Here is a 14512-nt window from a genome sequence, read left to right on the forward strand (position 1 = left end):
GTAATTTTACATTGGATAAGTTTTTTGTCCCCCCCCAACTGCAGCTGATGGCGGTGGTTGTTCTGGATGGCCACCAAGGTTGCCAGGCAACTAAAGAATGTCAGATAGCATGTGACTACTGAAAGTTTTAATAAAGTTTTATTGGTAAGGCCGAAGACCGAATAGGGGGTAATGCACCCGGCGGGCTCATTTCTTTAAGGGAAAAGGCCTCGAGTGCCCAATGCAGTGAGCTCATATACTACTGTTTCTGATCGCAGTGATTGGTAGATTTGAAAACAGCGGGGACTGGATTGGTGAAGATTTGGTGCACATTTGGTGCAGAGCTGGGTGGAGTCTATCTCCTTATTTGGTTTGGTTCCCTGACCCAGCCCATGGGCTGCAGGGTCTAAGGCCCATACCAAATATGGCAACAGGACCGCGTACATTCAAACAATATCTGCAACCTATCCATGGTGCATGGGGTTCCCATCACAGCAACATTCATGGCATAAGTATGTTAATTGAAAACTATTACAATGCGGTTAATTGCATCATGAATTAGGCTGTCCAGGATAATCAAAGTGCATCTTTTGCACGGTAGGTACTGCATTTCATTTTGCAATTGGTACTCTACAATTTGCTTGTATCCACCCCAGCGCTTAGTACAGTGCCTGGCAATAGCACTTAACAAATGCCACGCATGTTATTATTGCATTGCAATGTTGATGTCATCTCAGTCTCACAATACACAGTAAAAGCTGGGTTATCTGGCCTTTTACCAACTAGAAAACTCTAGTAACTAGCATTACTGATAGCCCCATCATAGGAGTGATCTTGGCAGAACAATATATTGTGGTGATTGCTTTCACCTAAAAGGCAGGGTTTACAATGACCAGCATATGAGTTATTTATATGGGATTTTCCTGGAACCTCCATAAATTCTCCAGAATATAAGATTTCTTTTCCCCCCCACATCTGGATTTTCAGTGTGCATTTCCACCAGATATCTGAACTTTAAGCATGGCTCAGAAGTAACTAACAAGCTTCTTTAAGGACTTTTATTCTGGATCATATAGTTTTCATTCACCCTCTGGATCACTATGCAAAGTCCTCTCCCAGGGGTGGTTCTCTGGGTCAGCTCTGACTTGGCAGCCCTGCTTCCCAGTTTATCAGCACCTCCCATTCTCCCTGCATGTGGTATAGCAAAGCTCTTACTGTACAAAATTCCACTGCCCAAGATTTTTTTCCACACATACCTTTTTGGTTTGTGTGATGGAGTCTCGTGACAGGAAGGTCAGGTGAGCCTCAGTCTTGAGAATTCAGGACCAAGTACCTACGCAGAAAAACTGATTGTTATTTTAGTGGCTTGTGGAAAAAGATTCGCACTCTCTCGTCCCTTCTGGTCCATGTTTGGTCTAGGGTACGGAGTGCAGCGAACAAGTGCTTGGGCTAATTGAGAAGTGCACGTGCAGTCTTTGCCCTTATTTGTCTCTAGCTTCCAATTGGACATAAAGCTCATATAAAATGGGGAAGTAGGGCTTCTCTGACTTGTAGGGGCTAAATATTCCAATTTGAGCCTAGAGTCCCAGTTCCTCTACTGGCCTTGGAAACCATTTGTGGGCACAAGAAGACATGGCTGGCTCACCCAGCCGATCAGTCATCTTTGGAGGCATGCTTTGGAGCATTTGGGTAATAGCTTGAATCTGTAAGAACAGATCGGTAAACTCAGTACTTCTAAAGAGAAATGGAATGGAAAAATGTAAACTGGTCAACTCATTTGTAGTTCTTCAGGATGATCTTAGTTCACAATGGCTTCATGTACAATCTGTGACAGGCATACACAAAATTTACCCATGTTCCTTTACTATTAGTGGTAGTTTTGAGGGGGAGGTGGGTGAAAGCATAGTTGTGGTGAGAGATGTTTTGTAGTTCACTTGATTCTGGGTTCTCAGCCACTTCTGCCTATTCCTGCCCCACTTTTGGTTTGAAACCATCTCCAGAGCAGTGGTTGATTAAGATTTTTCAGAACATCTTTTCAGGATGAAGTTTTGACACTGTAGGGAAAGGAATATTTGTTTATATGAAGAGCAAACACTGCACCAAGTTTGAGTTAAGTAAATATCTATTGTAATGAAAACAGGGACAAATGTTGTATTTAAAGAGCAGACCTAAGTTTTGTAGCTGCAGTTTTTATTAAGCACCAAAATAGAGAACAAACTATTTCCTAACAATCTACAATCAGAAGTGAAATTATATGCAATATGTACCTTTAAATGGGCATTTAATTTCCAGATGAAAGCGAGGTTTCAGAAATGCTGTATCGTGGTTCCCCCCCCCCCCCCCGATAATGATCAGATCATTTCATTTGATATGGCCCTAGTTTTCTCTCCTCTTCTCCCACCTTTCAGCATTATTCTGTCTGCTTTGCAGATAGGTGAAAATGGTAGTCTTTGTAAAGCTTGTAAAATTGGGGGCTTAAGCTAAAGTATATCATTACTTATGTTTCTGACGGGAAAAATATATGACCTAAATTTGGAGGAAAGAGGAAATAGCTTTAGACCTTTTTTCTAGAACTAATCACTTTGCTCTGGGTAATTTGATCCTTGTGTTATTTTTACTTTTATCTTTACTGTTAAGAGTTTCTGAATTTAAAAGCTGGCCTGTGTTAATGTCTCCTATTATAAACGTGCATTCAGAATTCCAGCAACTATTTTCCTTTGACTTTTGTTACAACATAAAATGTTAATTTCATTAACAAAGCCCCTTTGAAATTCACAGGGGCCAGATCTTTTGAGCGTTAGATTATTAAAGTGATCCAAAGTTGCATAAAATAATTCTTAACTGCTGGTGTATTTAGAGAAAGCTAATTTAGGGTTCAACTCCACTGTGTTTTTATTACCCTGTTATTGTTAGGCATTACATATAGCTGAAAGGCATATGTTTTCTTTGAAAGACTAAGCAAGGTTAGTATATGTTTTTCAGAATTGTAATAGGTCAGAACTGAATGCACACTAGGTTGCGTGTGTGTGTGGCAATCTCTGTGTTGGATATGGTATATTGAAGCTACCTCAGTCATGCAGCTACTTGAGAGAAGATGGGATGCTATTGTACAGTCAAGGTCAAAAGGGAATGTAGATGGGATCTAGAAAAAACTGGTAGTGCTATTCTTGTTCTGAGTAATGGGAATTAGTTTATCAACCCTTATTTCAAATCAGGATTATTTTGCTTTTCTCATCTTATTGACTCATAGAAGAGCTAGGGGTATGTCATTTTTGGCAAACATGTTTGAGCACAGTAAATATATAAAATAAACTTTGAACATCACTGAGCACTTATATTGAAAGTTTTACATTAGAAATTTGAGGACTTTATGGAAGATTATATTCATTGTCATATTTAGCGAGTGCTTACTGTGTGTGGAGCACTGTTACCAAGCGTTTGGGAGAGTACAGTATAACAAACCGACATTCCCTGCCCACAGCAAGTTTACAGTCTAGAGATTATCCTATATCTAAGGTAATCTAAAGAGCATATAATATCATTCAAGTGAGCTCCTGAGCAGGGATTGTCACTGTTTATTGTTGTACTCTCCAAGTGCTTAGTACAGTGCTCTGCACACAGTAATTGCTTAATATGATTGAATTAATTCAATACTTTGTCTTGTTTTCCCTCTAGTAAGTCACCCCACTGGTTCATTCTAAATTTTATGTTCATATTTTTTTTAAAGGGCCTGGATGATTTTAGATCAATACAGAAAGAAGTCAAAGCTTTTTCGTACAAAGGTGCTCTTGGCCCCACTAGGAGACGATTTCCGTTACAGTGAGAGCTCAGAATGGGATCAGCAGTACCAGAATTACCAGAAGCTTTTTGATTATTTGAACGCACATCCTGAACTCCACATTAAGGTAATGTGAAAAATTTACTTAATGATCGATTTTAATGTTGACCATTCTTAGGTAAAGGTGCTCTTAAATATGGTGCCCCTAATTTGCGTATTTTTTTTCTAATTCCTACATCATTTAGAATGTGTAAATTTTACTAAATTGGTAATACACTAAGGTAAAAGCTAGCATGTGTGTAAACTTGAGTTTGAGGTTTTTTGTTTTGTCACGTAATCAAGGCTTTACTGTCATAGCTGAACTGTTACACAATCTAAATCTAGATTGTGTTTCTGGAAGCATGTTGTTAATGATTTCCTTCTGAGGATCCAGACTAGGTTCTTATCAGCAATGGATAGCAGACCCTTGGTTTTGTGTTTTGGGTTTTTTTTTTCCACTTGCTGAATATGGTGATGGAATTCAGTAGCCTTTTTTTTCAATATTCCATATGCTGTGGAAAAGCCTTTGCAGATGTCTGAGTTCTGTTTCCTCTCCATGCTTTATTGACTGTGATGCCATCAGATATGGGAAGCCTGACCAGCTCTTTACATATTAGCCTTCACTAGATCTTCACCCATTGTGGTCTGCAGTGTATTCAGGATATTTTTGAAGTATTGTTGGTACATATATAAAATTCCTTCCTTGCCCATGATAGGGTGGGGTTATAGCTCTTAAGAGCATGAATCCGTGTGTGAGTCCTTGAAGAGTTTATTCAGAGATTTATAAAATGCTGTAGTTTGTTTTGCAAAGCCCTGGAAATCCCTTAGCCTTGGCAGTCCACCACTCATTTTTTTTTTTATGGTATTTAAGCACTTACTTTGTTCCAGTAACTGTACTAAACCCTGGGGCAGATATAAGCTAATCAGGTTGGACACAGCCTGTGATCCACATGGGGCTTACACTTTTAACTCCCATTTTACAAGGTGAGGTGATTGAGGCACAGAGTAGTTAAATGACTGCTCAAGGTCACATAGATAAATGGTAGCGCTGGGATTGGAACCCAGGTCCTCTACTCCCAGGCCTGTGCTTCATCCACTAGGCCACATTTCATATGTTCTTTACTTTGATTTATAGACTTCAGTATGCATCTTTTATATTAGTATCTCAAGGAGCCATAAGGTGTTGACAGTGCATTGCTTTCTTTACTGCAAGTGATTTTTTTTTCCAATCGTGAGTCCTTTTCATTGAAAATATACATGTATTTTTGGTTGTAGAGGTCATTTTTCCTTTGCATGGAATTATTTGATTACAAGCATATCTACTGCATGTTTTATGTAGTGAGTTTTTATTGAATGCATTGTTTCTCATCACATAGTTGAAAAATCGTATTACCTCTAGTTATGCTTTAAGTGAAGTATAAAATTCCACAGATTTGAAGAAATCCATATGTACAGTATTCCCCTTTCTAGTAGCATAATCCAGGTATTAACTTTAGGTTCCTTTTGGGTCTCTTCTATATATCTGATGTCATATAGCTGGTCACATGTTCAAGCACTGAATATTTCCTGATTACAAAGTCATGGTTCTCCTAGGGATAAGGCAATATTGCTCTTTGGAAATGGTAATTTTCTTTACCAGACCTTCATTGGAAAAAATAAAAATAAAAGCTTTGTATATTTCCTGAAGGACAGGCACATAAATCTGCCATGGTTTATTTGATATGCAGTCCAATGAATGAATTGGAATCTGTTGATTTTGGTGAAAATAAGTGTGGGATATAGTAGCCCAAATCACTCCTTGGATATAAAAATTTTTACCACCATAATTTTATTTCCCATATAAATGGTCAGCAATTGGAAATTGGAGATAATTGGTTTCTAACCTGTTGTTACAGATACGCTTTGGAACATTATCAGATTATTTTGATGCCTTGAGTAAAACAGTAACTTTGGATGAAAACAATAAATCAGCATTTCCGGTATTAAGTGGGGATTTCTTCACTTATGCTGACAGAGATGATCATTACTGGAGTGGATATTTTACATCGAGACCTTTCTACAAACGAATGGATAGGATTTTGGAGTCCTATTTAAGGTAAAGGCAACCACCCTGAAAGAGCTCTTTGCAAGTTAAATACCAATAAAGCAAATTAGTTTCATGCTATTGTGACGATTTTATCTGAAAAGTAACATCAAAAACCCCCTCATCATTACAGTATACAATGAAGCAGATTATAAAGCATCTTTTAGGAGATCTGGATCCCCTCTCTTGCCCCTGGTCACTACTCAACAGTGTAAAAACATCATCAGAAGCTGGGATTAATTAAAAAAAAATAATACTTATGCTATTAAAGCACTTACTATGTGTCAAGCACTGTTCTAAACACTGGGGTGGATACAAGGTTATCAGATTGGACACAGCCCCTGTCCCACATGGGACTTGGTCTCAATCCCCATTTTACAGATGAGGTAACTGAGGCACAGAGAGGTGAAGTGACTTGCCCAAAGTCATACCGCAGACAAGTGGCAGTGCTGGAATTAGAACCCAGTTCTTCCTGGATCCCAGGCCCATAAACTCTGACAAGAATCAATTTGTAGGGAGTAAAACAACGTTTCTCTAAATTATGGAATATTCATTCAATTGTATTTGAGTGCTTAATGTATGCAAAGCACTGTACTAAGCACTTGTACAATAGAAAAATAAACAGACACATTCCCTGCCCACAATGAGCTTACAGTCTCAAGCTGTAATGAAATCTAGAGACACTTATGTGCCCCTTGGAAAATTCATTTTTTGATATAGTTCAGAGCTATGTAAGCTTGATGGCTGGTCGAAATACCACATTGGTGTGCCTAAAGTGGATTTACCTTTCTTCCTCGGCCGCCTCCTGGCCCATATAGTTGTACCATAGGGGACATGCTCCATTTTAGCATTGTGCTAAAATTTACTCTGACTCGCTTTCTTGGGAATTGCTGGGTGAATGTATGTGTTAATGAACTTCGATTCACTCAGGGAAACCTCAGGACTTTGTGTATTCATTCATTCATTCAATTGTATGGAGCGCTGACTGTGTGCAGAGCACTGTACTAAGCGCTTAGGGAGTACAGCGTGGCTCAGTGGAAAGAGCCCGGGCTTTGGAGTCAGAGGTCGGGTTCGAATCCCGGCTCTGCCACATGTCTGCTGTGTGACCTTGGGCAAGTCACTTAACTTCTCTGGGCCTCAGTTACCTCATCTGTAAAATGGGGATTAAGACTGGGAGCCCCCCGTGGGACAACCTGATCCCCTTGTAACCTCCCCAGTGCTTAGAACAGTGCTTTGCACATAGTAAGCGCGTAATAAATATTATTATTATTATTACAAGTTGGCAACATATAGAGACAGTCCCTACCCAACAGCGGGCTCACAGTCTAGAAGGGGGAGACAGACAACAAAACAAAACATATTAACAAAATAAATAGAATAATAAATATGTACAAGTAAAATAGAGTAATAAATCTGTACAAACATATATACAGGTTCTGTGGGGAGGGGAAGAAGGTAGGGTGGGAGGGATGGGGAGAGGGAGGGGAAGGAGGTAGGGGGAGGGGAATGAGGTAGGGCGGGGGAGAGGGGAAGGAGGGGAGTCAGTCTGGAAAGGCCTCCTGAAGGAGGTGAGCTTTCAGTAGGGCATTGAAGGGAGGAAGAGAGCTAGCTTGGAGGATATGCGGAGGGAGGACATTCCAGGCCAGGGGGAGGATGTGGGCTGGGGGTCGATGGCGGGATAGGCAAGAACGAGGCACAGTGAGGAGGTTAGCGGCAGAGGAGTGGAGGGTGGGGGCTGGGCAGTAGAAGGAAAGAAGGGAGGTGAGGTAGGAGGGGGTGAGGTGATGGAGAGCCTTGAAGCCGAGAGTGAGGAGTTGTTGCCTGATGTGTAGGTTGATTGGTAGCCACTGGAGATTTTTGAGGAGGGGAGTAACATGCCCAGAGCGTTTCTGCACAAAGATGATCCGGTCAGCAGCGTGAAGTATAGATTGAAGTGGGGAGAGACAGGAGGATGGGAGATCAGAGAGGAGGCTGATGCAGTAATCCAGTCGGGATAGGATGAGAGATTGAATGAGCAGGGTAGTGGTTTGGATGGAGAGGAAAGGGCGGATCTTGGCGATGTTGCGGAGGTGAGACTGGCAGGTTTTGGTGACAGATTGGATGTGAGGGGTGAACAAGAGAGAGGAGTTGAGGATGACACCAAGGTTGCGGCCTTGTGAGATGGGAAGGATGTTAGTGCCGTCAACAGTGATGGGAAAGTCAGGGAGAGGGCGGGGTTTGGGAGGGAAGATAAGGAGTTCAGTCTTGGACATATTGAGTTTTAGATGGCGGGCAGACATCCAGATGGAGATGTCTTGAAGGCAGGAGGAGACACAAGCTGAAGGGAGGGAGAGAGAGCAGGGGCAGAGATGTAGATTTGGGTGTCATCAGCATAGAGATGATAGTTGAAGCCGTGGAAGCAAATGAGTTCACCAAAGGAGTGAGTGTAGATAGAGAACAGAAGGGGACCAAGAACTGACCCTTGAGGAACCCCTACAGTAAGGGGATGGGAGGGGGAGGAGGAGCCCGCAAAAGAGACTGAAAATGAATGGCTGGACAGATAAGAGGAGAGCCAGGAGAACAACTAGATTGTGTATAATCTAGTATCCACAGGAATCTGCTGACTGTAAACTTTAGACTGTAAGCTCCTTTAGGACAGGGATTGTCAACCAATTCTGTAGTGTACCCCTCAAGCACTTAGTACAGTGCTTTGCACACGTTAAGCGCTCAAATACCATCGATTCAACTGAATCAATCACCCGTACTGCCTTTGGGCCTGGAATCTATCCCAAAGGTGATTTTTGGAGTTAGGGTATCCCGCAACTTATCCAACTGATTGGCATTCACTCTTTTTTTGCTGTGGGATGCATCCCCATCTGGTAGGTTCCCAGCATATGCCAAGTGGAAAATAAACTGAGATTTCATACCTTCTGGAAGTCTGAAAAACATTATTCAACCCCTTGAACACCCTTGTCGTATTCAGATAATTCTAAAATCTTGTGTTCACCTCTTTTTTTGGGTTCCGGAGCAATTCATGAGCTGTTTTCTCATTGTTAAAGTACTCACTGCTTTGTGTTTTCCAATATTGTTAATATTATTTTAAGTGGAATTATTATGGATTTGTGTTTCACAAGAGACCTTGGACCTTGCAGAAGCATTCTGGACGTTCTTGAGTGGTGTCAAACATTTTTGAAAAATATATAAGCTTTCTAGTATGAACTCAGGAGAAATGTTAAATTGTACATGAAGTTGTTGTTTTTTTTTTTCTTTGATATATCATTAGGGCTGCTGAGATTATTTATTCTTTGGCATTAATACAGTCCCAAAAGTACAAAATGAACGTATTTCCTTCATCAGCACATTATAAATTATTGACAGAGGCCAGAAGAAATCTTGGACTATTTCAACATCATGATGCAATCACAGGAACATCTAAAGACTGGGTGGTTGTGGATTATGGCACTAGGTAATGTACTGAATAAAAGGTGATTCTTTGATTATTTTAAGTCGATTCAACAATTTTCTAGTTTTCTGTTTTAGAAATGTCTTCAATATAGCTGCCAAAATGCTTATCAGGCAGCTGCTTTAGTAATGATAATACAAAGACATGCTTCATCAGAGGCCTGACAGTGCCAGAATCATCTCTCAAGAAACCCAAGCTGACAGAGTACAAGATTAAGAAAATCTTTTGTGCTCAATAGCTTCCCATTTCACCCAAACATTTTCCTTCACTATTAAGCTTTGTCATTGACTCTATGTATCTGGTTGTAAACCTGTAGGATTGTGATACAAATAAAAATCCTGTGAATATTGAAATACAAAAAGATTTTCACAGGTTTCTTCGTTAACTTTAGTCCCAGCCTGCAGGCCATATTTTGTGCACTGCTACACTAGAAATTCAATTAAAATTCACATGAATTGGCTAAAGGACTTCATATAATTAAATCATAATAATAGATTTAAAAATTAGACAAAGCATTTGCTGTTTTTTTAAAAAATGAGCATTCCATATGCCAGTTCACACCAGTGATCCATACAGCCCGGTATTCTGTCTCTGCCTGGAGGAACCCTGTGTTGGTTGTTTTGTCTTAACGTCCATTCTGATATTTAATAATCTAATGTCTTTAGTTTCCCCTTTCTACATTCCCACCCATTCTTCTAGTATCTACATATTTGTCTAAATCTCTCTTGAATGCACTGATGTTTTTTCACTTGCATGGTTTCTAGTATGCCAGGTGTACCATTGTTTTATATAATGACAGAACTTTGCTTTTGCTTTCTCTTCCTTCCCTGATGTTGCCCAACACTTTATCAACTGCACTGGGTCGTTGATTTAAAAACACAGTTGACAGACTTTGAAATCTCTTTCCTACATCATGAAAGGATTGTGGATTATATTTTCTCCAGGTGCAATATCTTGGACTTGCTCGCACAGAAACTCATCCACCCTTTTTGGGCCATTCACTTTTTTGTTATGGTATTTGTGAAGTGCTTACTATGTGCCAGGCACTGTACTAAGTGCTGGAGTAGACGCAAGTTAATCAGGAGGGACAAAATTCATGGTCCTACAAGGGGCTGACAGTCTTAATCCCCATTTTGCAGATGAGGTAACTGAGGCCCAGAGAAGTTAAGTGATTTGCCCAAAGTCACCCAGCAAACAAGTGGCAGAGCCAGGATTAGAACCAAGGTCCTTTTCACTCCTTTTACAGGTTTCGCTCTATCCACTAGGCAATGCTTCTTCTTGTAGTTTATCTCCATTTGCCTGGCATTTCAACACTAAGAGCTTCGTGTCACCTGCCAATTTAGAGATTTCCCTGCTCAGTGTTGATTCCAGATTATGAGGCTGTTAAACAAAACCATTCAATTACCCATCAGTGGGGGACCCCACTATTTATTTAACCTTTTCCATTTTTAACAGCAGCATTTACCCCCACTCTTTGTTTCCTATCTCTCAGCTTAGTTTTCTGTCCATAACAGACTGTTCCCTCCAATCCCATGATTATTCAGTTTTTTTAAAGCCATTGGAATGAAACACTTGTCTACTGGTTTCCTTCTACCCTCATGTTAATCGATACCTTTGAACAACTCCTTTACATAAACCATGTTGTCTTTCCCTAGTAGGTTGTGCCTTTCTAAGTGCCCACTACTTCTAGACATATTTATTCTACTAATTTGCCACCACTTATGACATGAAATAGTGCTTCGACTTCCCCAGAGGTGGTTAGAATTTAGTAGTGAATCCTGTCAGTAGTGTGCAAATGTACTTCAAGAAAAAAATAACAATTTTGTAAAGGAACCTGAACTTTGGGTGGCTCAAAGCAATTTGGCTTTAGTCTTGCCCTGTGATTTTCTTTTTTTCATTTTTCCCTTTGTACTCTTTACTTTGAGTAAATGTATCAGGAAAAATGTTTACTATTCTTGAGATTTGTCAGAAGTGATTTAAGGATGAATTAAAAGCAGAGATGCCATGAGAAGGATTGCTTGCTCCCTGAGCAGAGGCTTTGGGAAGATTGGGATACCAAGAGGCAGATTGAAAATCATCTACAAGCATTATAAGTGACAAATGCATCCCCGAACCCAAGGACGATCTTTATATCGACAGACCATTGAGTGAATTGAGGAATCGTTAGTAAAGGATATGACCTGCTTCCTTGCTAACTGAGATATCATTGCAACACTTTACTCTCCTCCCTGGCTACTTAGAATAAAAGATCTAGTTAAGGATTTCAAAAATCTATATTTCTTTCCAATCTGACAACAATGGCATCTGCGGGTGGTAAGAGAAAGCCAAGCAACCTGACCAATCAACCTCGGAACAGATAGGAGAGGATCAAGTGGGTGAGGTGGTGTTTTTCTCCACTCCCATCAACTGTCCACTCCCTTCTGACTCATTTCAAAGTTGATCGGTCATATCTTTTTTTTTGCCATGCTGCCTCAGGTGACTTTTCAAGGTTCATTATTCAGTGGCTCAGTGGAAACAGCCCGGGCTTTGGAGTCAGAGGTCATGAGTTCAAATCCCGGTTCTGCCACTTGTCTGCAGTGTGACCTTGGGCAAGTCACTTAACTTCTCTGGGCCTCAGTTTCCTCATCTGTAAAATGGGGATGAAGACAGTGAGCCCCACGTGGGACAACGTGATGACCTTGTATCTCCCTCAGCGCTTAGAACAGTGCTTGGCACATAGTAAGCACTTAACAAATACCAGAATTATTATTAATATTCTGCCTTTTTTTCTAATTAAATATAGGTGCATTGGGCTCAGTGTCATGGAAGCACATTTGTAATTCTATAGATCCTTGATGAAATATTAGACTGAAATAAATTTTTTGCAAAACTGAAGTTGTCAACTGAAGTTCCTCAAGTGATGAAACTTTGGTGTTAATTCTATACAATTTTCCATTTGACATGATTTTATCAAAACCAAAACATTGGAATTGTATTTTCCCAAGCACTTAGTTTAGTGCTCTGCATACAGTAATCACTCAATAAATACCACTGAAGAATTGATTGACTTGGAAAAATCCAAGCATTTTGGTTTCTTCGTCAATGTGCTGACTACTAAAATCAGTCATTGGTATTTGAGGGCTTAACAGTAAGCACTTGGGAGGTGTACAACATTCATTCATTAAATCGTATTTACTGAGCACTTACTGTGTGCAGAGCACTGTACTAAGCTCTTGGGGAGTACAAGTTGGCAACATATAGAGACGGTCCCTACCCAAAGTACAATACGGTAAACAGTATCTGCCCACAGCGAGCTTATAGGCTGGAGGATAGCTTACAGTCTAGAGGTGCATGACAGTTTGAAGACATGGTCCCTACCCATGCTGAGTTTACCAACTGAAAGAAAAGGTTTCATTTCTGTTGATTCAATTTAGACATGATGTACAAAAAAGATAAGTACTCCTTTAGGAATGCTCAAGGTTTAAGTAGGCTATATATACTGGAGCATCTAAGGGTTTTCCTCCAGATTACATTCTGGGTAATGATTCATCCTTGGTGGACAAGTAAAAAGGAACATGATATTGGGAGAAAAATTAGCTGGCCTGGCAAAGGGTTTTTAAGAATTGATCTGCATCATATTCAAACAAGTCTTTCATCCCTCAAAGGCACAGCATACAATATGGGTACATTCGGGCCTGCCATAGCATGTGTTTTCACTATGCTTTTTGGCTAAAATGATGTTAGGCAATTAGAGAATGCTCTTCCAACTGCATGATCCAGTTTGGACGCAGCGTGTCCCCTTATCAGAAGGAGCTGCCTGTGCGCACGCCTGTGAAGCTGGCTTCGGTTTCACTCAATGCGAGGTTTTGCAAGAAAGCATCTCTTGCGTTCTAGGACAACTGGATGTACTGTTGCTATTGCAGTGAGAGTTAATATGTACTGGGAAAATCTTGGAAAGGGGGAGATTTCCTTACTCGGATCTTCATACTTGCATTCATATAGGTTGCAGTTTTCATGATCATCTTAAATGCTAGTCAAACTTGCCAATGGGAAAACTTATTTATTTCCTTAATAATTTAGTCATCTAGTTCTGTGATTTTTTTTTTAAAGGTGGTGCAATTAAATGGTAAAAAGATTGTTTTAACTTTTAAATTTTTTCAACAGAACCTAATTTCTTTTAACAGACTTCTTCATTCATTAATGAATTTGAAGAGGGTAATCAGAGAGTCTGCTCATATTCTCATTCTGAAGGACAAAGAGACCTATTCCTATAATCCCTCAACTGAATTCCTGAAAATGGTGAGTTGACTATCTCGTAGCTTTGCACTCTCTCACAAAAATATATTATTTTATTTTTGGCTTGGAGTGGGAAGCTTTGGTGTGAAGCTTTGGGCAAAGAAATACATTGAAGTAAAACAACTGTTTGACTGCATTACTTAAAAAATTTGCCTTGTAAATATGCTTTCTCCCCATGAATTCTGTGGTAAAAGTGCATATAGCTCTTCATTTGAATTACTTTCTGCCTGCCCTGGAATAGATAGACCTCAGATACTGAGGTAGGTATGAGGGAGGGCAATAAGCTGAGAGGTCAGGTGGAGTGTAAGAAAGGAGAGAGCTGGGCAGAGTGGGAGGGGGACAAATAAGGAAGAGAAGCCAGCAATTATGAGATAAGCAAAAGCATGGAGCAGGACAAAGGTTGACAAAAGATAGGCAAAGACAGGGAGGAAAATTGAGAGCTGCTAAGAGAGGAATTCGAGGTAGAATTGAGGGGAGGCACAGAGAGAGGACAAAGAGACCAGATTGTTGAGGGAAAAGATGAGGGGACAGAATGAGAGATAAGTGTGTCTGTGTATATATAGAGAGACTTGTAAAAGATGAGAGGAAGAGATAGACAAACAGAAGGGTTGAAAGCCATATGGTGAGAGGAGAGTGGGAGGGAGTTTCAGAAAGTGAAGGAAAGAAAAGGGACGGAGAAGAGGAGAAGGAAAACTAGATTGGGCATTACTCATAATAACAACATGGTCCTGAGCTTTCAAAATTGATATTTCTGATATTTGAGATACGGTTTTGAGTTACATCTGATTGTGACAATGGACAATCTCTACTTCATATGCACATGTAAATATTGTCTCATAACAGCATTGCAAATTAGTTCTTCTCAATTTATTTTCTATCATGCCCCTTGGTTTCATGATCTTCCAGAAGCCTCTGC

At 40.2% G+C, this 14512-nt stretch overlaps 1 protein-coding gene across 3 annotated transcripts in view; it reads left to right on the forward strand.

Moving 5' to 3' along the window:
- MAN2A1 (mannosidase alpha class 2A member 1) overlaps positions 1 to 14512 on the forward strand; it is a 158003-nt gene that overhangs the window by 57787 nt on the left and 85704 nt on the right. For all 3 annotated transcript variants that reach the window (XM_038770504.1, XM_038770503.1, XM_038770502.1), the window contains exons 8-11: positions 3707 to 3884; positions 5692 to 5891; positions 9142 to 9324; positions 13485 to 13599. In XM_038770504.1, coding sequence (XP_038626432.1) covers positions 3707 to 3884; positions 5692 to 5891; positions 9142 to 9324; positions 13485 to 13599 — 676 coding nt within the window. The remainder of the gene's footprint in view (positions 1 to 3706; positions 3885 to 5691; positions 5892 to 9141; positions 9325 to 13484; positions 13600 to 14512) is intronic.

The sequence above is a fragment of the Tachyglossus aculeatus genome, chromosome X3 (assembly GCF_015852505.1).
Source record: "Tachyglossus aculeatus isolate mTacAcu1 chromosome X3, mTacAcu1.pri, whole genome shotgun sequence".
Taxonomy (NCBI): Eukaryota; Metazoa; Chordata; class Mammalia; order Monotremata; family Tachyglossidae; genus Tachyglossus; species Tachyglossus aculeatus.